General features: G+C 38.4%; 1 protein-coding gene across 7 annotated transcripts in view; it reads right to left on the minus strand.

The window, feature by feature from the left end:
• The window catches only part of LOC149303264 (EH domain-binding protein 1-like), a 174448-nt gene that overhangs the window by 32191 nt on the left and 119757 nt on the right, over nucleotides 1-22500 (minus strand). For 3 of the 7 annotated variants that reach the window (XM_089481482.1, XM_089481481.1, XM_089481479.1), the window contains exons 15-20: nucleotides 16813-16982; nucleotides 15144-15226; nucleotides 11251-11378; nucleotides 7436-7571; nucleotides 6135-6238; nucleotides 2166-2289 (exon numbers count right to left, since the gene is read on the minus strand). In XM_089481482.1, coding sequence (XP_089337608.1) covers nucleotides 2166-2289; nucleotides 6135-6238; nucleotides 7436-7571; nucleotides 11251-11378; nucleotides 15144-15226; nucleotides 16813-16982 — 745 coding nt within the window. The remainder of the gene's footprint in view (nucleotides 1-2165; nucleotides 2290-6134; nucleotides 6239-7435; nucleotides 7572-11250; nucleotides 11379-15143; nucleotides 15227-16812; nucleotides 16983-22500) is intronic. The other 4 variants (XM_089481486.1, XM_089481484.1, XM_089481483.1 and 1 more) reach the window with 2 other exon arrangements.

Below are 22500 nucleotides of genomic sequence, written 5' to 3' on the forward strand. Positions count from 1 at the left end.
GCAATGACTAATCTAAAACATTACAGAAGCTTCATTCTGCCTATATTTGTCGGCACTTATTTAAATCTGCTGCTAATTTAATTACATTTGCTACCAGTGGTCAATCAAAGCAACAGAGCTACTATGATTTAATTAACGTTAATATTCACTGTAAACATGATCACCGAGAAATCAGTTGCCTGGGAGTGATGGAAATTGTCAATCCCTTGAAGGGATGTATCCTTAAAAAAATGAAATATGTTTTTAGAATAGTTTTAAGTAAGCAATCACCTCCCCACCCCACTGATTTGTATGAAGGAAATATTTGCATATATCTAATTTGTTCTTTTAATTTTCTATAAAAAAATAAATAAAATTAAAACCGAAACAAAAGACTCAATTACCCCACATCTATATTGTATGAAAGGAATTTGTGTATTGTTATCTGGATAGTTTTAATGCGGTTGCTATTTGCAGGAGTCACCAACCACGCTACTTAAATTCCTTTAGTCACAGATCTCATTGTATCCTAACTGTAAATACAAATTTTGTTAATCACTTACATTTTTATTCAAATGCAAAGAAGGAATCCAATAATGCCACCGCAATGGTTAGGTTAATATTAGATGGAAACTGGATTTTTTTGGGGCAATTTATTTATACCGGAGAAGCAATATGCCTATAACTAAGATCAGTGATCCACCGTAGTAATTCTATTTTATTCGTTACATTTTCCTGGATCATTTTTACATCTGTCCCAACCTTCACGTGTACCACTGGTGATATGACTGATGCTACACAACTTGCCACACAATAATAAAAAACACACATTGTGAAATTAAGTGGGACTCCATATATTGAGCAGTAAAACTATTTAACTCTTCAGTATGTTTTTACCGAGCCACACCGCTGAATAAGGGAAAACTGTACTGGACGGATTAAAGAAGAAGATTTTCAAAATTAGGCGTGGTAATTTGTATTTAATCTTTATATTTGCAGAAAGATTACCAAAAAGAAAGCAAAAAACAAAACCAAAAAAACAAACCCAGACATTTAAAACGTGGTCCCCTAAATGTACTCGATCTGTATCTATGGATGTATGCAGCTCATATGTGTTATTATCATTATTATTATTGCGCATATGGATAAAACATGGAATTTAAGTACAGGAGGCATTAAAAGAAGATTTACAACACTGACCTTGGGTATTACCCTCCTTGAAATATTTTTGTCCGTGAGCTATGAGATAGCGTGCAAGACTTTGAACCTTTGTGCATCTTTGTGACTGGTTTCGTACCCGTGTAGATGTGCACATGAGTTATCTTATTTGGAGATTTGAGTGGGTATATGTTTCTGTTCGTTGGGTAGACTGGATGGGCCGAATAGTTCTTATCTGCCGTCACTTTCTATGTTTCTATACTGCTATTATAGTTACAATACCTATACCTACCTGGATAATTACGAGTAGATTCATGTAAGTGATTTGGGTCACATGGTTACATTTATGCTTTCAAAGCACTGGACATGGTACACACTACACTTAGAATTTACAGTAACATATATAGAGTAACGTATAAAGAACATGAACACGCACACACACATACTGGCACATTCCCACACAGAACATTTGCATGTCAGCCTACAGAAATATCAGTCTATAATTGTTATTCACGATTCCCAGTCTTTCAAAATAAGGAATAATCTCGCTTTTTGGAAGGAAAGCGTACACACGTATATATTTCTGTGCCTCATCGAGCAAATAATATTCTCGGTTTTCAGTTACGCCGCCAATGGAGCCTACTCCTCGTACACCCTGCTTCACGAGGTATACAGCTGGCCGAGCTCCCCGTCCTCGCACGCTCCCCACTGAATCGCTAGAACAGTGAAGATCTTAGTTTTTTAAGCAGTGGCATATCAATGAGGCACAGATATGTATTCAAGCTCTGCATGGCTGAGCACAGTGTTCTGTAGTGCTGGCTCACGCGCTATCGGGGTGAGTTATCACTTCCCATGAAGGCACTCTTATCACCAGGGCCCAGAGAGGTGGCAGCAAATCGCAGCCTTTTCATTTTCAAGGCAGTTCTGCTGAACATTCAGGCTTCAAAGATTCACACTTCCAAAACTCTATAAGAGTTTGTGAACGCTCAATTTGCCAAAACTGTTTACAGTGTAATTGGGCACCGTACCTGTGTCCATGAGATAGCGGAGGCGCTTCTCCACCAGCGCGGCACGGGTGTCAATTTGATTCTGCTCGTTCTCTAGTGCTGCCAATTCTCCAACTACGTACTGACTGGCGTCTTTGAAACCTTTCTGTTATAAAAAAAAATAAAAATAAAAAAGAACACATAAGGGGGGGGAACAAACATCTCTTGTATTTTGACTTTTTCTTTCCCGAGATCATTTAGCAAAGCACTTGTCCAGGCCATCAAAGATCTTGCATGACATGCTTCCACCTGCCAAACCGGAACACACACACACACACACACACAAGCTGGTAACAGGAATGTTTGCCATCATGTTATGAGACGTGCCAATACTTGTATCTCCTTAAACTTCTCGTATTGGCTAATTTTATCCAAAGACTGGGGTTAAATACATGAAATTGTGTAGGTTATATATATATATCTATGACATATCAGCATTGTGAAATTATGAAACAATGGTAAACCATATATATATATATACCATAAATTGTATCTCCTCATAAATTGCAACACTTACTCCAATGTCCACATGGAGTAATAACATCCAGGAGGAGATACAATTTACCATACAATTTATGGTGTGTATATATATATATATATATATATATATATATATATACACACATATACATACACACACACATATATATATACATATATATACATACACACACCATAAATTGCATCTCCTCATAAATTGCATCTCCTCGTACTGGATGTTATTACTCCATGTGGACATTGGAGCAAGTCTAGCGAATAAGAGCCCTATGATCAAGGGCTAAAAGGATCACAAAGGGGTTTAATTATGAAATTTGCAAGCTGCAAGTGAGACAAAACATCCTGGGCAGATTTCTCCCGCCAGAACGGCCAGTTAACGAGTAAAGATCCCCCCCGAACATTAATGTATGCATTATGTAGGGTCAACTCCGCTCTTCTCACAAACTCTGGGGTTGGCTCTTTGTAACGTGGAGTTTAGTGAAATGTTCCCAGTAGTAACGTAAATCAAGACATTGTCTTTATATCTATAAATGATATAGTAAATTGCCAGCAGCAGGGCATAGTATGGACTATACTAACCACCCCAATGCTCTTTACAGGAACCTGACAGTTAAACAATAATATAAAGGGTAATGTGGACTTGAATATTTGCTTCAGACTTTAAACCCATTTCTCCTGTTAATGTATAGGCGGCATTGTTTTGTCACAATGTAATTAGTCTTACAATAATGAGCGTAATGCATGAGGTAATTGGGATAAACTGGCAAAAAGGAGATAAGAGTTTCGATGAAAAGAGAAAAGAATGATTTTAATTACTCTCTTCTGTTTTTTTAGGTTATTCACTAGTAATTTTAAGCTTGCATAAGTATACATGGGACCTGGAGACCTGCATGGATGACTAGACATCCGCTAGAAAATGATAACTGCACGTTAAAAGGCAGGTACACGGCTCTCATCATAGAAGGGATAACTGCGCTATATTCTTAGATGGTCCCTTCATGAGTTAAGAAGATATGACATATTTTACATATCTACCAAAGATTGTATTATTCCTGCGGCTGCCTAAAAAGATCGCATGAACCACCACGGCTGCCTATGGGAAGCTCAGAGCCGGAATATGACATCCTCCAGTACGTTAAAGTCCAGAGCTGGGAGAATGGCGGGATACATATGTAGGCTTGTAGGATAATCTTGTTTACACTCACAGCTGGCAAGGAGAGAACTATTATAGACGGCAAGTTGCTAGCGACAAAAGAGTTGGCTGCAGAAAGCAGACGGAGCGGTGCTGTTAAACAAGACCGATGGGACAGGCCTATAAAGAGATCGGATCTACAAGGGACAGATTATTACTCTGGATTTATAGCTTTATAAGGACTAACAGGCGCAAGCGGCTCTCAGACATACCTCGCCAACCTCCCTATTCGCTTAGCAGCGTATGATGATAGATATCAGCGTTTTAAACATTACTATAAATCTACTTGCTTTGGTTGCAAATAGACTGCAGCAAATACAGAGCTCAAAAGGTTTTGTTTTATTGGTGTTACCCCTTTGAGGCAAGAGTATCTACCCCCATATACTAGTTAATACAATGTAATATTTTCTTATGGTGCCCCATGATGACGGCACATGGGTGTGAGAGACTTAAAGGAATCCTTTTATAAAATACTCTATTGCCCACTGTGAACACCATTTAGGTGATATGAGCTCTTTTTAAAGATAATGGGGGGGTTCCTTTTAAAAAAAATAAAAAAAAAATAACATTCTATCTATGTGACAGTTGGACACCATGTTGGGCTTTTGGACAATATTGACAGATGGAATTTAATAGAATAGGAGAGTGACACTACAGTACATTTTTTTTTTAAGCCTATGAAAAATTATAAGTTAACCGTTCATCTATAGTTTTATACTATTTTAGCATTTGCTCCCAACACAGGTGCCCCCTAAGCAAATGCTTTCATGGCCTACAGGTAAGGAATGTCATATTCATGATACAATCTAAAACAGATAATTGCCCCAAGATTAGAACGCACCCATTTTTTCTTTTCAGTAGCTCTATTCTCCGATTTGCCAGCTTCCTCCTTTTAAAGCTTTGATTACACTTTTCACCTGTATTCGCAGACGCTGTGCAGACATTATATTCTTGGACATTTTTTTTTTTTGCGAGATCAGCACATAAAATATGCTTTTGACATAGAAGCCATGTTTTTAACATTTATTTATACACACACAGTAGATAAACATAACTAGGGTCTAATCAAGGTTCTAATCTTTTGGTATTTCTAGCAAACACCATGAAGAGGGGTAAATACAAACATAAAATCTGATAACGGCACAGAAATATTTGGGATATCATGGCCACCCATTCCCTTTCTTAACCGACTTTAAAATGGTTTGCTGTTGCTTTCCCAATAACGGCAGATTACACCCTTTTATTCTACATATATTTTTTTCTCGGACTGTCAAACTCTAGCTTTTATTTTAATGCTTCATGGATGAAAATGTACAAACTCTTTCTCTCCTACGCACGTGAATGCCATTTTATGCAGCGGTATATTAAACTGTCAATAACGGAATCTCTTGATCCAAACAGCACCAAGGAGGTCAAACAAGTCACTTGTGAGAACATGACAGATTTTTTATGTCAATGGAGCTCTAAAAGGCCTTTGTGAGGGTGCTGTCTGAAACAATCATTACCATCGCTGCCAAAGTAAAGACAAGGAAGTTAATTTGTCAAATTACATGCAGTGAATAGCCACTGTCAAACTACGACTACTGCTTGCTGGGAAATAAACAGTTTATTGCATGTTCTTTCTCCCTCCGTCCCCTTAGCTGTCCATCAAAAGCAGTTTTCTCCCCGCGGTCTATTAAATATTTCCCTCGCAAATCAATTTTACACATGATCAGCCCATACTCCTACTGAGCTGAACCTCCCCGTTAATTAAGTGAAGAAATTACCATATATATTATATTAATGCAAACATCATTCAACTGGTAATTCACGGCTGATCTGGATAATGGAAAGGTTGAACACCCATTAACCCGAGCCAACAAAATGGGTTGGCAGGGAAATTGTAGCAGGTCTCCTGTGACTTGTCCCTCTAACCGCAGCACTGCGGTATCTGCTATTGGAATAATTAAAATCCTCCTGGTAGATCAATACTAGGAATCTCTGTATGGGAAGTGTCCTCAATGGAACCGCCTTCAAGACGATGGGGGCATTGCGAGTAGGAGAAAATGTATTTTTATCTGACAATTATCACCACGCTGCAGACTAATTCAGCTGCTTGCCACTCTTAAAGTGCTTTCAACGCACGGGAGATTGACATCTCCAAAAAGAGAATAAAAAAACCCTAACATCTCATTTTTAACAAATAAAGGCCCCATTTTCCCATGCATTTGAGAATTATCAGCAATCATAAAATAGAACAGAAAACGAGAAAAGTAGAATACATTTAGCACTTCATCTTCTGAGGGCTTCCTCTGGGTTTCGGTTATCACTGCTCCTTCATTCCCTCTTTTTGTGTCCTCTTGCATTGATCTCTGCCTTTTCATCTCTTCAAAATAGAGAGGAGAGAAAGGGAGTTAAATTGTTTAAAAAAAAAAAAAAAAAAAAAAAAAAAAAAAGCACCTACCATCATGTAATGAAATACACAAACTAAGCTTGGCTAGTGGGTGTAAAGAACATTTACAGACAGTGATAGCAAAATGACATATACTATCCTATAAGCAGGTTATTTCATTTACTGCATAAATCTGGATTTGGGTCCACAGCTCAGTTTATTATCATGATTGAATTTATTTTTTATGGAAAACTGTGACATAATTGCAAGTACATGGATGTGTGATTTTCAATGCGATCAAGCCATATTTATCAACAGGGCAACATAGTAATTTATGTTGAACAAGGAAAGAAAAAAAAGACTCAAGTCCATCAAAGTTAACCTTTCTGTTGGTCCAGAAGCATTTTCCAATTGTTTCTCAAAAAGGGAAAACAAATATTTAATTATATTTCATTTTCACTAATTAAAAATTAAAACAGGTTTCCTAGTATATCACTGAGCGAGATAAACATTTCAGTCCTGATGGGAACAGTTCTGAAAAACCTCTAGATATATTCAATAAGGTTTCATCTCGGTCCAAGAATGTAACAAAGCAAAATAAAAAATGACCGTCACTGTGCTAAACGCCTATCAGAGCAAATTTTAGCAATGTTGACCTTCAAACGTTCCCAACACTGCATGTTTTCCGTCTCTCCTTGGGTAAGTGATCCATGGATGCTAATCAGAGAGCCACTGCAGGGGAGATCCACAAAGCCTGTACTGCTAAGGGATCTACACAAACACACTTTCAGAAAACCATATTAAAAGTAACTGATAGTGTATGTTCTCCTGCTGAATTAAAAACTTGGGACTCTGCATTCACTGTATTAGGTACACAGACGACATCTACCAAAAAGATGGAGTCTCTGGATACCAACAGCAATGAGCAGACCAAGCTCGCAAGAGCGTTAACCACCTGGCACTAGTCCGCGCAAGGAAAATTAGAGTCCTGATGAAAGGTATCAAGGATTATATTGCCTTACTTGACGTTTGTGTGTGAGAACGCAGACACATACCTGTAGACACGGCAGTTATAAGAGATATGACGTACATTTAGAACTATTACCACAAATATCAAGATATGCCAAAAAAAAACATGGTGGACCAGGTTGTGCCTGTTTAGGTTAGATGCAATCAAAGGTGCGTTTGTACCTGGTCTGGTCTCCACATACTGACTGAATGACTGAAGCTGTGTTTTTCTGACTGTTGAATCTTTAAAGACCACAGGGTTTTTGAAGCGCTCAGGATGTTTCTGCAGCCTCTCGGAGGGCGCATCCTCCGTACCGTTCTAACAAACAAAACACAAGGCATTATGTATTAGGCGAGTGAAACAAAACCTTGAAGAACATGGTCAAGGAGAGAGACAGAAAGGCTAGAACAGAAATGTCCCCTTTATGGTAAACACTTGGCCTTCTAAACCAGAAAACCACCAGCTTGAAAAATAACACAAATACGCCACATCATAATAAACCCATAAAAATGTATTTGTTATCACACACAGAGTTGTGTCGAGGGCTTTTTGAGCAGCCAGTAGGCTGTATATGGCTTCAAATATACTGCTGTGTTGTTATTGTTTATTTTAAGCTAAGTGGTCAAATGGGCTACATAACCACTATTCCACAAATACGGATTATCCCCGATGTCATCTTTCTTAGTTATCAAACTGGTACTTAGGGTAAAATATAATATAAACCTACTCCTGAACGCAAACGTTTTATTACTGCTATACATGGGAAAGAAATACCTCTCCTGTTTAGAATTAATAATTGTGTCTCAGAAGATGGTGGATTACAATTAAGGTCTAACTATCTGAACTATATATCCGAGTCCCGTTACTAAATCAGAAACATGGAACACGAAACTCACATTTAGTGGGCTGACCACAAAAATATAATCAGTTTTCCGCAAAATAGCGTGAAATACCAAAAGCTTCCAGGTTAGAAATAAAAGTGGAGATTCCTCTGACTCGCTAAAAGGGAAGATTACCATGCAGCCGCGTGCTTTTCAAAAGACGATTTGGATCATGTTTAATGCTTGTCTTGGCTAATCTGCTCCCCTTTCCTTGCGACTCTAACAAGAAGGGATTCTATCGTGGTTTAGTCCCACAGACTTGTACAACAAGAACTAGTACTTTCTAATGTTCTGCCCATTCAGATAAACTGCTAATACTGTATGAAGTCTAAAAGGCAGGATTAGAATACAACCCCACTGAACGGCATTTCATCAGCTATACCTTTCCAAAGCCAGATTTGTAGGTAAAGCCCTTTAGAGCGACAATAGTTTTTTTTTTCTTCCCCTAGATCCTCCCGTGTTAATACTAGTAGCAAATTCAAATGGTTCTATCAACATGAAAGATCCCAGAAGGCTAAACCACAGCAGCGTGGAAGCTGCAGATACCGAGGGGCTGTGTACCAAACAAATATTTCATTCTATACCTAATCTTTTATTATTTTTATTAAGTGTTTTGAAAGTAAATAGGGGAAGGCTAAGATGCATGACTAATAACTAAGCCTGCTGAATGCTGAAACTGGTTATCAAAAGCTACCAAGACTTTGCCTTTCCTCTGCATTGAGACAATCAATAATGAGGGACTTCTTGTACCAGCCTATTCGGTAGCCTGGAGGGGGCCAGAATGCTGAATCCTCCAGGGAAGGTAACAGTTTATCCTTTTTCCACAAATACAGAGTCATGTTTATCAATGTGTAAACTTTTTGTTAAAAAATAAAAAAAAAAGCACACACCAGCGTGCAAGGTCTTTTCTAAAGAAAAAAAAAATGAGAACAAAAACCCATGCATATCCCTCCAAATAGGAAGCCTTCTGGGTCTAGGACTCCATATTTTGTAGCCTTTAAGCAATCAGATTGGAAAATGTTAGTTTTTTTTCGTGAAAATGTAAAAATATTCATTAATCCTAGGAGGCATTATAGTGGCAGTAGGGAATTGTTCCTAAGCTGATACCTATCAATTCGCCCAGAAGCAGGTATCAGTCTCAAAGCTTGTCTGCTAAATGTTTGTTAACAATAGAAAATGAAACATTTTGGATTCTATTGTGTGTATGACTAGAACGATAAGGACTAATAAAAATTCATGCACAAATTTATATACAACCTTTCACATACACCCTATCTGCTTGGAAAGCGCTCTCAGGACAAGGTGGCGAACTACATTTCATTCCCCGCAATGTGTTTCACAGTACGTTAACACTTTTAAACTGGACAATGGAGGGCCGAGCTTCATAAATAAATATTTTGTGCGTGGATGTGGGGATTGCATCTGTCTGGACTGTCAACCATTCAATTCAACGTGCTACCTGTTATACTATACAACTTATGTCCCGCAAACAATGTGCTAAATATTACTCTGATTAGCCACTAAATCACATTTGGAGAATTCTTTTTATGTGCAAGGACTTCTGCCACTTTACAAATGTATTCCGCTAAGCCCACTAATTCAGTTAGCCTTTTCAATTCATTGTATTAATCCCGAGCCTGTTTCGTTTTACATTAAATCTATGGAGAAAGGGGGGAAGCTGCACTGGACACACATATACTCCTTAAGATAAATAAAAAAAAAAAAATAGATCAGGGCTGATCCCCGTTCTCTGGAAATCCTCTGGTGCTGCTCCTGCACACTTTCATCACCAATTTATTGGAACCGACAGGGTAAGGCAAGCACTGAAAGTCATTGTTTTGGGACTTCAAAGAGCCTCTGTATCTGGGGGAAGGAAATCCTTTCAGTCAGCAGCGGAGTCTCCTAACAACCCGCAGGTGGGTGAAAAGTTATACACAACTCAGAGTGTCTTAAAGCCATCAAGATATTAGTGACAGGTTTCCCTTTCCCTCATGTCTGAATGCCATGCTAGGGCTCCTCAGAAGAAAGAAGAAAAAAAAAAAAAAAAAAAGAAAAAGAATCAGGTCTATATTTTTTATGTTAATATCAGTATATGTTTCACTCATGAGCTTTGATTAAAGAAGACCCAGAAAATAGAGCAAAAAGTATGTTTTAAGGCTAAGCCAAAAATTAAAAAGGTACATCGGTTAAATGTTTCCTGCTAAACGGTTCACAGTTGTAAAGAAAAAGAAAAATCTCCATTCTGAATTCCTTTCCATTTTTGTTTCCTGCACGTTTCCAGTTATGTGTTCGAGAACTTTGGTAAACAGGTTGATAAACTTGAATATAGTCCAATATAAATCAACACTTTAAATGAAAACTATCCAATCGGATTGATAAATAGAACATGAATAGGCTTCCAGGAACACTAGCTGCTAAACTGTGATGACACATTGTAGCTACTGATTACATCACATAGCGGGATAAACACATCCATTTCCGAATGGAAATTATAGCGTTTTCATGGCAAAAAAAGCAACTTAAATAATTGTCCTTGATGCCCTCAGTGCACAGGGGGAAAGGGTCCCTTTATGTTCAATCTTGCCAGGTATGTACTATCCTTCCTTTATGTCTAACAATGAAGTTACTAGCCATTCATATTTAAGCCTATTAAACATGCTACTTCCATTAGTCCGCTTTGGTCTTAGCAGGGGCTGGCCCTCTAAATGCGCTCCCATGTTAATACGGTTTGTAAATTTAAATGGTTTTATCAGAATAAAAGATTCCAGATGGCAGATTTGCATAGAGGAAAAAAAAAAGGCTCACAAGGACTGAGACAACCCAGAAGATTAGTACTTTTAGAGAAAAGCGTCATCCGGCATAAAGCCATGTGTGGTAGTACGCTAGACAAATCCCTGGTACTTCTTATTTAATCCTCCATCAACAAGTTAAAGAGTTAAAAAAGTAAAGGATGCTAAGAGGCAGAAACACAAACAGCTGGATTTATGGGTATATCATGAAGGGGGGAGTAAGATGGGCTGTGAACATGGAAGCCCTTGTATGAACAGGACTTGTCTTTAGTAAATTCAAGCAGTAGTAGAGCCAGAGCTATGAGATCAGTCAGTGGTGTAACTCACCTTGAACTCCCTATCGGGGCTTTGAGGGGATGTCCTCTGAGCAGCACTAGACAAGGAGTGTGCCACCTGTGGCTGAGCCTCCAGAAGTCTCTTCAACTTCAGGTCCAAGGAATGGCTGTTCTGTCCAGCTAGGTAGGCAAATTGCAAGAAAGAGAAGTAGACTTGGCGATTACTCAGCAATATGTCAGTTTACAACCTGCTTGCTGTTGTGCTGCTGTGACTCAAAAACACAAGAAAGGTAACACGAGATGCAAAAATTAATTGAGACGTGTATTGAACTAGACATGTGTACAAGCTCACACAGGCTCTTTATGTGTCTTTCACTAAGAGAACCAAGCACATCAGCCTGTTCTTGGCTTTCAGTCAATGGTTCTCTGGAGGTTACGCATAACACGGCAGTGAACTTTTTCACCTATGTGTTAATTAAAAGATTACCTATCAAGTACATACACGAACACTCACATTCCAGTATGTAAGTACTATTTATAGGAATCCGTTTTCTTGAGCATATAGGAAATGTACGGCAGCCATTGAAAATGAAGCAGATTGCACTGAGAAGTGTCTCTCTCAAATGGTTCGGAGGGGCACTAGGCTTCTTTGACTGTTGGATTTAGCTCCCCAGGTCCAATGAAGGGAAGGGGCATTTAGGGAATGTGTGAGGTCTTTCTTCTTTGCTCTGCTGCAGGGGGTATTAGGACACCTGGCACCATCTCATCTCATTCCGACTATTCCACAGTAAATAGTCAACAAATGCTTAAAACTTATAAAAAGTCAGGGTCTCCCAGCTTCCGGCCTCAATTTCTAATGAATTTGGGGTCGAACTTGTGTGCCTGCCATAGGAGGCTATGGCTACCTTTTTAATGGATGACCATTCATAGGGTAAACTTTCCATATCTTCATGGTCCACGTGGTTACATCTGAGGTACTGAAGGTATCACAGACATCAAACTCTATAACAATGCTTTTAGAAAATAACGTAGACAATACATTAAATTGTTCAGAAATTACAGCAAGAAAAATATAGCAGTTCTGCCTCGTTTTTCTTTTGCTCGGTAGGCTCATTCTTTTTTCTGTAATTTATTTTCCAAATCCTACATTTAAGAACTCCCAAAATAATTAAACAAATAGGGAACAGTGACACACGTTACCATTCTAGAATCCAAAAATGTAGTTTTATTTGTAATAGACGTTGCAGTGCTTTTTGTATAGACCCAGTGCATTTTACTACATGCATTGATGCAGAAAGAAGAGTCCACACAAAATAGACATACATTTAATGTGAGCATAAAGGTTTAAAGGTAAAAGAAAAAAAAAGAAATGTTGCTTTTGGATAGTTTTTGCATATGTAAATTCCAAAAGTTTGAGCATTCTCCATAGATGCTACAGAGCTGGACTCAGACTTCATATTACAATTCTAAGTAAGTCCATTATATCAGGGTGGCAGATAGAATTTTAATAAGATGACCAAAAACAGGGGATGACTAAACTGAACAACCACCCCATTAAGAGCTTAATAACATTTTTTAACAGGTGCAACGGAGCAACCCTAAAAAAATTGATGGAGAAGAGGGTTCAAGATGTGACAAGGTCACTAATCCAGTCAAGGATAAATCTCATTGTAAAAAGTTTAACTCTGTTTCCTGGAGAAAACTTCAAAAGGCCTGTGTATTTCATCCATCAGCAGAGATCAAATTTTCATAAAAACTACAACAAACTGCTTTCTATTCCTGTCATTAAAGATCACTACAATTATTTCTGTGCTCAAACCTGTCAATCCAAATGACCACCACAGAACCACAAATGGTCCAGCCGTGGGAGGCATTCAGGTAAGGAGGTCATTCCTTTCTTCTAAGCCAGTAATACATGAAATATACTGCTATATCTAGCTTACACATTTCACACAGAACATGCTGAATATATAAACACACAGACTTTAAGTTATTTGTATTTGCTGAACTATGTTGTAATATACCTGAATAAGAAGTAAGTAGATATAAATGCAATGTATAGAAAAATAAAAGTTACTTTAAATGACTGCAGGGATTATAGATAACCCACACAGTAATTGAGGAGGGGTACTTGCCCCTTCTGGAATTCCAGGAACCTTTCCCCTGCCCTGCAATCAACACTCCTATAGCAGTTTGTGACTTGGCTCTTTGTGGCATGCCTACCATGGAAATAATTCCTTGGACACCTGTGCTAGGCAATCCAACAAGATGCAATGTTTACTAGTAACAATCTGTTTTAATGTTAAGTGTGCTTGCTTATGTACTTGTACAGATAATTCCAGAGCCCCTTATGCAAGAAATGAAGATATTTAGGAGGTTATTAACTCTTAAAGAGAGACAAATGTAAAGCTGTGTTATGTGGGACCAAGTTCTACATTGTGGAACAGGCAGCCCTCCTGTTTTTCCACCACGATGCCTTCCACCAGTCTATCAGGACAATTTACGGCACTGTTCCTTTGTCCTGAGTAGAGGTTCCACTGTTCAGCTTTGGGCAGTGGCAAGCATGGACTAGTTGGGGAGATCCTCTAATCTTTCCTGACTGGTCCAGGCAGCTGTAAAACAAACTGTTGGTCCCATAGGGGCGTAGTACTGGTACATCCCCTCAACATCATAGATGTCTATATCCAAGGAGCCACCTTACAGCGCTCAGAAACGTGGCTCCTTGGATATAGACATCTAAGATGTTGAGGGGATGCACCAGTACTATACCACTGAGGATCATGGGACAGGCAGTTTTACAAGAGCCAGACATCTGCCTGTCCCAGAGCCTCAGAGGTTCCCATTTTTTTTAGGTTAACTCACAAACTTCAGTAGTGGAAGTCCATGGATCCTGACTGCAGTGGAAATCTCCAATCTGGCACTGCCGCAGCTGGACCATTTACTGTTTAATGTCCCTGACACTCTCACTATAGAAGAATGCACTTTAATATGCATTCTTGCAAAAAAAATAATAATTAACTACTTACCTGACCCAGAAGATGCAGCCCTGCTGCTGTAGCCCTCCTTCCCCGTGGTCGGTCTTTTTTTCTACTGATTGGCTGCTTGAAGCAGTTAATCAGCGGTAGGAAAGTGCTCCCATTGAAATAAATTGGAGTGCTTTCCAAACATGTGTACGTGGGTCTGAGCAAGACCCCACCTGCAACATTCTCACTGCTAGTGTGGAGCTGACTGGAGGTAAGTGTTTCATGTGCATGGATAAGCGGTCGACCGAAAAAACATCTTCTGTACCGCATTTACCTGGGGCTGGGGAAAGGGACACATCTCTGCAAATGGGACAACACTATAATCCAAAGGGCCCTCACAGCTATGCATATGATAACAGGAGTGCCCCTTTAACCTAAACAATTAGACGTTTTGCTTATGAATTATTTCCAAGTAAACTCAGATGCTTGCATGCATCTATTTCAAATGAAGTTAGTGGAAAATATTTCTATGACCAATAAGTCATAATTCCTGGTTTCAGGGGGAGGCATTAAATCAGACAGAATATACTTTTCTAACTCAAATACCTATAGAATACACACTCCAGTTTGCACAGAGCAAATTGTATTGGGGTTGTTGCGAAATTAATTTCAATATGCATTTGATATGAAAATAGGAATGAAATGGCCATTTCATTTCATTGTGGGAGTCAAGAAGCAGGTCATTAATGAGAGAGAAATGACTAGGTAAAATCATTCTCCATTAGACATAACTGTGGATCAGATTAAGCAGACGAGGAAAGAAAAGAACATGCCACAGAAGACCTAGAATGCAGATTTTGCTCTAGAACACACTTTTAGGCAATAAAGCCACAATCTATCATGAAATGTATTAAACAGTTTATAATGAAAGGAAAGGAAACAGAATGCAAGCCATGCAGCAGGAACGCAAAGTTTGATTTACCGGCAAGATCAGTGTCTATATTAGTGGGTTCAGCGCCACCACACTCTGAGGCGTTATCTGGAACCTCCTCGTTAGTAAGTGCTCTGTTAAAATCATCTTCAGCTGTAGAAATATGCAGTGTAAAAGGTTAGTGCACAGGCAAGCCCCTCAACCCCCTTTTTTAACCCACGTGAATCTAAAGAGCTTTTCTGATTGCCATAGGGATGAGAAAATAGCATAGATTAGCAAATCACCCAAAAGTGTACGCAGGTCAGATTTTTAAATTAGGTTAGAGGAAGAATAAGCTGTAACAGGATCATGGCGTCTTGAGAGCACCCTACATTTTAAAAAGAAAGCTAGTAGCTGAACCATTCAGTGATCCCAATCAAATCAAAATCATTCAGCACTGAACTGGACTATTAGGGGGATCGAAGGAAAAACGACCTTTCTACATAAGTGACAAAACAGGAGGAAAAAAACATTAAAAACCACATTACAGAATTTACAAAATATTAACACACATGAGATAAATACATGTTTTCTCTAATTATAAAAAACTACATTTAATTTATTTACATTTAATATACTTTATCTTAAGTGACTGCAGTGAACGAAAAACTACGAAAAGTACACAGAGGCAACTAATGTGAACAGTTTATCTCCAATCTGAAATGTTATTAGTTGCAGTTTTGGGATTTTCTGCCCAAAGAATGCAAGATCCTAATAAAATTTAAATTTGTGATATGAAATATTCTTATTGTTTAGATATTTTTTAAATAAAATATTAACAAGGCAGCGAAAGGTTCATGGGGCAAGAGATTTTACTGCCCGTGTCACAGGTATTCTGATTCAGTCTGATGTATTTTAGGCCCTATCCTTGATTTAAAAGCATTTAACCAGCCTCTCTTTTGATTGTAAGATCACATAGAATCTTGACAGCACTTATAAAAATATAATGTTGAACTACCTGATGTATTATTAAGGACAGACTCCAACTGAGCTGGGTCTGAGATGGCCATGTATATAGAAAATGCAGGAGATTCCTAAAAACGCTCCTCGTTGATTTCATTTTGCATTATACAGGGCTAGCTCAACCCTTTCTGCAGGAGAAGCTCAAAGAGGATTACCATCATCATAATGCATCGCGATAGCAGGCGGCGGAAAATGTTCTCCTGCAAACTCCCTCTTTAGTGAATATTTAGGGAATTGGCAGGTAGACATCCCCTTGGTCTGGAAGGTCAGAGACTTTGTTAACTAAGAAAACTTCTGAGCTCTAGGTGGACTATCATAAGTGATACATGTGGGTATAATCCCTAACTCCGACCCGGGGAATACATTTGCACCCAAATTGATGACAACTTTGCCAAAAATAGAGCAGTCCAATTTAACATACATACTGGCTGGAACAATGTTAATTAGCAGGGTGATAATTGGGCTTTTACCAGATACTTCTCAATGTTGGCCCACCCGGCACACACATCTCCCCTAGATTTGCTATATATTTATAGTCAGCAGCATTCTCGGAATTGAGAGACAAAAGATAAGGAAACTTCTGCATTCTAAACAGTAGCTAAATAATTGAACCCCCAAAGAGTTAACAGACCTCCAGTGGCAATAAATGTTCTCAGCTGCTCTATGTCTAAAGCACTAAAAGGTCCTCTCACACCGATGTTACGAGCTGCTCTTGAACTGTGAAACAGAGTCCTTTAACTCACCTCCAGATGTCTTTGCCCTTTCTTTCAACTTCTCTACAGACGTCTCGTAGCTGGTAAGTTCTGACATCTTCACTCCGGATCGAGCTTCTGCGATGAGTTGACGTGCTCTCTCTCTCAGCTGCCGGCGTCGCTCTTCATCTTGCTGCTGGGATATATTGAACAGTTTTCGAGCTTAGTAATTGACAGAAATGCAATTTTCCTCCAAAATCTGATGGTTGCGATAGCGAGCGGTTTGCGATGTGGTGTGAGACGTGTTAAAACTCAGTGTCAGGTAGGTGTCACATCACAAATCAGACATATCTCAACCCTTCAGCTGCCGTGAAGGCCTTCAAAAAAAAAATATTGGACTCTATCAAAGCAATTCATACACTGACTGAGAATGAACATTCCTGGACCTATACATTTACCTGCAGAGTCATTCTTACTCTCTCTTCCCGATTACAAATGGAATTTCTCAGGTCCCAAAAAAAGAAGTAATTGGATCATTTCTATCGCCTCACTAACAAAGCGATGAGTTTCCCCGAAAAATATTTAAGTTTTTATATAGGGTATAACCCATACCCGGCTGCCATATTTATAGTTTATCTGTATATATTGGAAGATTGCAGATACAGACATTGCTCTAGTTTATTGTAAGTTCCGCCTAGCGTGACAGGTGTACTTCAAGGCTTTGTTATCGAGAGGGTCATTGCTAGTTTAGGGCAGGTAAGGGTGTTGAGTGGTCCCTTATGAATATGCCTTGGATGTATACGGCAACACTCTTTCCATATAGGATTTAGTACAAATACATAATTGGTTTGTCCGTTTCCACAATACGAAACCCACGGTATTGAAAGTGATGCATAAAATGCGAGATATCTGCTATCTCTTGATCATATACCACTACTAGCACTGTTTTCCCAAAACACAATGTATTTGTAAACTGTGATAAGATAACCGTACCTTCTGGAAAATCAAGAGAAATCTGGGCACAAGATTACCATTTTTAAAATTATTTCCCTATGAAAGGGATGAAAAGACACTAAAGACAGAGCTACTTTTTGTAAAATAAACCACATCCCAAAAACATCATGGAATATATATTAAGGAAACATTTCTAATCTTAATCCAATATTTTTTAAGCAAAGGGAAAGCTAAAAAAAATACCAAAAGATTCCGCACGTGTAAATGTCTGCAGTGGGCTGTTAATAGACAAGCGCAGGCTGCTAATTAAGTACATTTTTGACATTTCCATGCAAATTGTTTGTTTGTAGCTATTTACTGGCCATTGTTTGCAACACAATAGGAAAAAAATGCAAATGAATGAATCAAAATGCATCCCTAATGGGACTTTCTGTTTATAACCATTAGCCCAGAGGTGCGCTGCAATTCAATCCATGAGCACTAAGATTTAGCCTCATTAACAACCAGCATGGGAAGGTTACAACTTCTAAAACCCTTCAGTAAACAAAGTATATGGACACAGCGCAGTATCTTGAGCCTGATTGACAGGGTTCTGCTTCCCTATCAGATTGCCTTGATTTACTTTTCCAGCTAACCTGCTAACAACACACATACAATTTTAGCAGAGATCCCTGTTAGCTCTCGCTGCGTTTATTTGCTTTCACACACCTAAAATTCCCTGAAGACATAGAATTAAACAGGAGGGAAAAAAAAAAAATAACTATTTGCAGAAAGGACACATTAGGAATAGAAATAGAAAGCCTCGCAGTTTGCTTTGAACCCAGATGCGGGAGTTTATTTGTTGTCGCCATTTTCATGAAGGCCATCAACGTTAACATAGCAAGTGTTATTACAAGAAATCAGAGCGTCTGGGCATAGAGAAGCACGGAAAAGCTAATCAAAAGAATCGAGGTGGCGCTGGGCAGCTGGAACTCGTATTGCTACCGATCCCAAGGTCCTTTATGCTCCAGAGAAAAAACATAAGAGAAAACCACTGTATAGATCCTGTACCCTTTCTATCACCTGCCACCAGGAACCAAGCGTATACGACCGGACGAGAATGAGTAATTTAAACAGAACCCTCCGACAGAAAGACTCATTTATTGCGGCAGCAAATTCAGTCCTCCCAATGCTTCTCCGCTAGCCAAGAACCAGCTGCCTTTCTTTTAGATCCGAAATACATTATATCATCCTTCTCTATATTCAATTATTTGTTTTTAGAACTATTTTTCTTCACTCCAAAAAATACCCTGTACATTTATTATAATCAACTGCTTTATTACTCTGTTGTGTAAATTCATCATAATATATATGTAATCACTATCTGATTGTGCGGCTGTGCCTATTTTAAGAGCTAGATTTTTGGAGCATAAATAATCCGTAGGTATCCCATGCAAAGTCTCACAAACAAAACGGAAACCATTAAAACATAACATAATATTAATATATATATATATATATATATATATATATATATCCTAATAACAAAAAATGGAAAGTCTAAAAGGTATCCCAGAGCCTTAGTCTGGAGCTGTTGGAGAGATTGTGCTGTCCCAATATCCAAGGCCACCATGCCAATATTGGGATTTCTCCAGTATTCTGATTATTGAAAGCATGCTGTCAAACTTCTCAAGGTGTGCAGCAGCACCTCTGGCATTAAAACTACTCCAGCACTGAGTGAAAGCTTCCTAACACACGATCACTATACATGCTCACAACCTTATTCTCGATCGCATTACTGATAGACAAATGTCCATTATCTAGAACTTGTGAGAAGCAGAAAGAAACGCGTGTCAGGTGTGTGTTTTGCCGATACAGTAATCGGTGCATCAGGGTCTCGTTCCAGTTTGCTTCTTCCTCCTAAAGTACAACCTTTAGCTGTCACAGAACTACACAAAGTTCTCAACTTATTTGTAGATTACAGACACCGATCCGAACAGCATCAGACAGTTATCAGAAGATCTTAAACTTTTTGGAGAAAGCATTGCACAGCTAATGAATAAATTATGACGAAGGTGAAATGAAAAACATTTTGCGGGCTATATTCTTTTATTTATGACGCAGGTTTCTGGAGTTTTTCTGGAATGTAATCACATCTACTCATGGCTCCTCTAGAGATAAATAATCAAGAATAGAATTCCGTTCTGTGCAGAATGCTCAAAAATGATTTTTTTTCACATACGTTCTCAGGATCCCACATGGATGCTCAGCAAAATGAAAACTTCACCATTTAAGGACAAACTCTTGAAGAATAAGTAATACTGTTTCCTTGTTTCCACTGGAATGTAATTTTTATATTTCACAGTTCACTGATGGCTCAGTAAGCTTTCTTTCCCCTGCTTCAATGGTGCTCCTTTTAATTTTATCCTCCTTAGCCCTAGTAATTAAAAGTGATCAGCAGTGGCTTCCCAAAGGATTTAACACCCGCCACCCTCCCTGCCACCGTCGGTAGAACTGTGCTTTTCAGGGAAAAAGAGCAGAAAGAGGATTCTAAAAGCAGAAAGAGTTTAATTTCACAGGGACAAGAATATGATGGTTCTCCAATCCCCAAACTTTATCCAATTGTTCCTTGAGCAGTGGTTAGATCTTAAGAAAGCTATAAAAGTGGGTGCCGGTGGGGGTCCTTTTTGTAGTTCCCGCTAATGCCTTTGACATCTTAGCTATGGATTTGGAAAGCTAAATCTTAATATTACAAGGAGCGTGTGAGTATATTGACAGATCATAGCATTATGCCAGATAGTTTTGTAATAAGTACAACAAAATAGACCCAAATAAATATACATTACCCCTCAAAAAAGTATATACGCACATTTTCTAATACATACTTTGAAGATTAATATTTTTCTATTTGTTTAATCAAAAGGCTGAAATTTGAGAATAAATGTGTAATCGCAGTGGCTTAAAAGTACATTTGCATTTTATGCATTGCTTATTGATGTGTCTATATGTTACTTACCACATATTAACTTCTATTAGTTAATATGATTACATAGTTTAAAAGAACTGAAGCAAAAAAAGAGTAAAACCCTTTTGTCAAATTCTTTACTTTATTAAAAGTTTTGTATTTTTAATAGACTTTTTGTCATTTGTTTATAAATATGCCACGGGAAAAAAGGTCTTTACTTTCAAAGTGTCACCCCACCCCTTATGATGATATTGATCCATGTCCTTCCATCTGTCGGCAGAATTAACCCCATCTTGTGGTCTTATGACATCTCTCGGCCCCTCCTACTGCTCTTCAATAAACCAGATGGATGAGTGACATCACTTGAGACAATCTCATCTACCAATCATAATACTGCATATGTCATGGCTTCCTTTCATTATAAATATAACGAATGCCCCTTAGAGGGTAAATGCTGTCTGTCAAAGCACAATTCCAAGCAAAAAAGAGACTTGAAACTGGAACAAGTCTGATACTTTTGGTTTCCAGCAGTGAGAAAAAATAAGGCATAAATCATAGTAGGCTTACCAAGAATATCACTCAAACTGTACATCAACAGTATTTTTAAAACTACTTATTTCTTAAAATTACTTATTTTATTATGTGCCATTGGTTCCCTTTAACAATAATAATTCATTGATCCCGACGGAGGCTGAAAGCATGTTAGGCGTGAGACATATAATTCTTCCTAATGCTGATTATAGCTCAGGATAAAAATTGTCTATGGTGTGTTCCGATTACATAGTGCAGGAGAACAAAAAAAAAATGACTTCCAGACCGACCCCCCCATTCCGTCCCTTTTCATCACTAGACAGGAAGTAAGCCTGTGTTATTAGCTATTCTGAGCAGAAGAGTATTCTGTGCCTGTCCAGAGGCGAGGATTACCAAAATGTACCCATTCACTCGCAGATCAACGCAGGAAGAAAAAAAAAATTAAGGGGGGGGGGCAAAAAAAAAAAAAAGACCCCACAAATCCTTTCAAAGCATGACGGGAGACGTTTTCCCTAGTGAGATGGAACCGCTGCTGTTTGAGGAAATAGGATTTGGGGAGAAACACTGGACATGTTTAGTGGGTCTTTTCATTTTGCTTCTCGCCCAACTTTTGCCTTCTCTACGTTAGCCGATAATATAAGCAGACAGGCCTGCAGAAGGTCACACCTGCTCATTTCACTGGGGATGCCCAAAACTTATGCCATACAAAAGGGAAAAGAAAAGGAGGGGTTGGGAGTGAAGGAAAAGAGGGAAAAAATGCCTTTCTTGTAAAATAAAAGGGATGGTGAAATATGCCCCATCTGCTCAGATTAAGCCAAGGATTACCCTAGGGGCTACATTTATGTTTCAAGCCAAGAGTTAGTGATGGCGTTAAACAGGTATCTATAAATATGCATGTTTATAATATAAGCGGCCCTATTAGCAATCATATGTTAACTAATCAGAATTACTATCACAAAGCTTAGAACAAAATAGTTTCCATATCACTTTCATTTATATGTTAATTATTCTACAAAGGATATTTCTCAATTCAAAATTAGGAAGATTCTGCAACCAAGTAGTTAGTACAGATTTAGGAAAATCATATCATTAATCCAAAATCCAGAAAATAATCCCAAACTAAAATGTTTACTTTTTGTTCCAATCTCATCTGAGCATGTCCTAAACTGGAATTAAACAACAATCACAGGGAACACTGATGCAACACAAAGGCAATTAGGCGAAGAGATTAAATATATTTTGGTCTAACAGTACACCGAACATTGAAAGTAAGGAGTGGACATTT

Source organism: Sceloporus occidentalis, unplaced genomic scaffold (assembly GCF_023333645.1).
Source record: "Sceloporus occidentalis isolate IW3139 unplaced genomic scaffold, rSceOcc1.0.p SCAF_15, whole genome shotgun sequence".
Taxonomy (NCBI): Eukaryota; Metazoa; Chordata; class Lepidosauria; order Squamata; family Phrynosomatidae; genus Sceloporus; species Sceloporus occidentalis.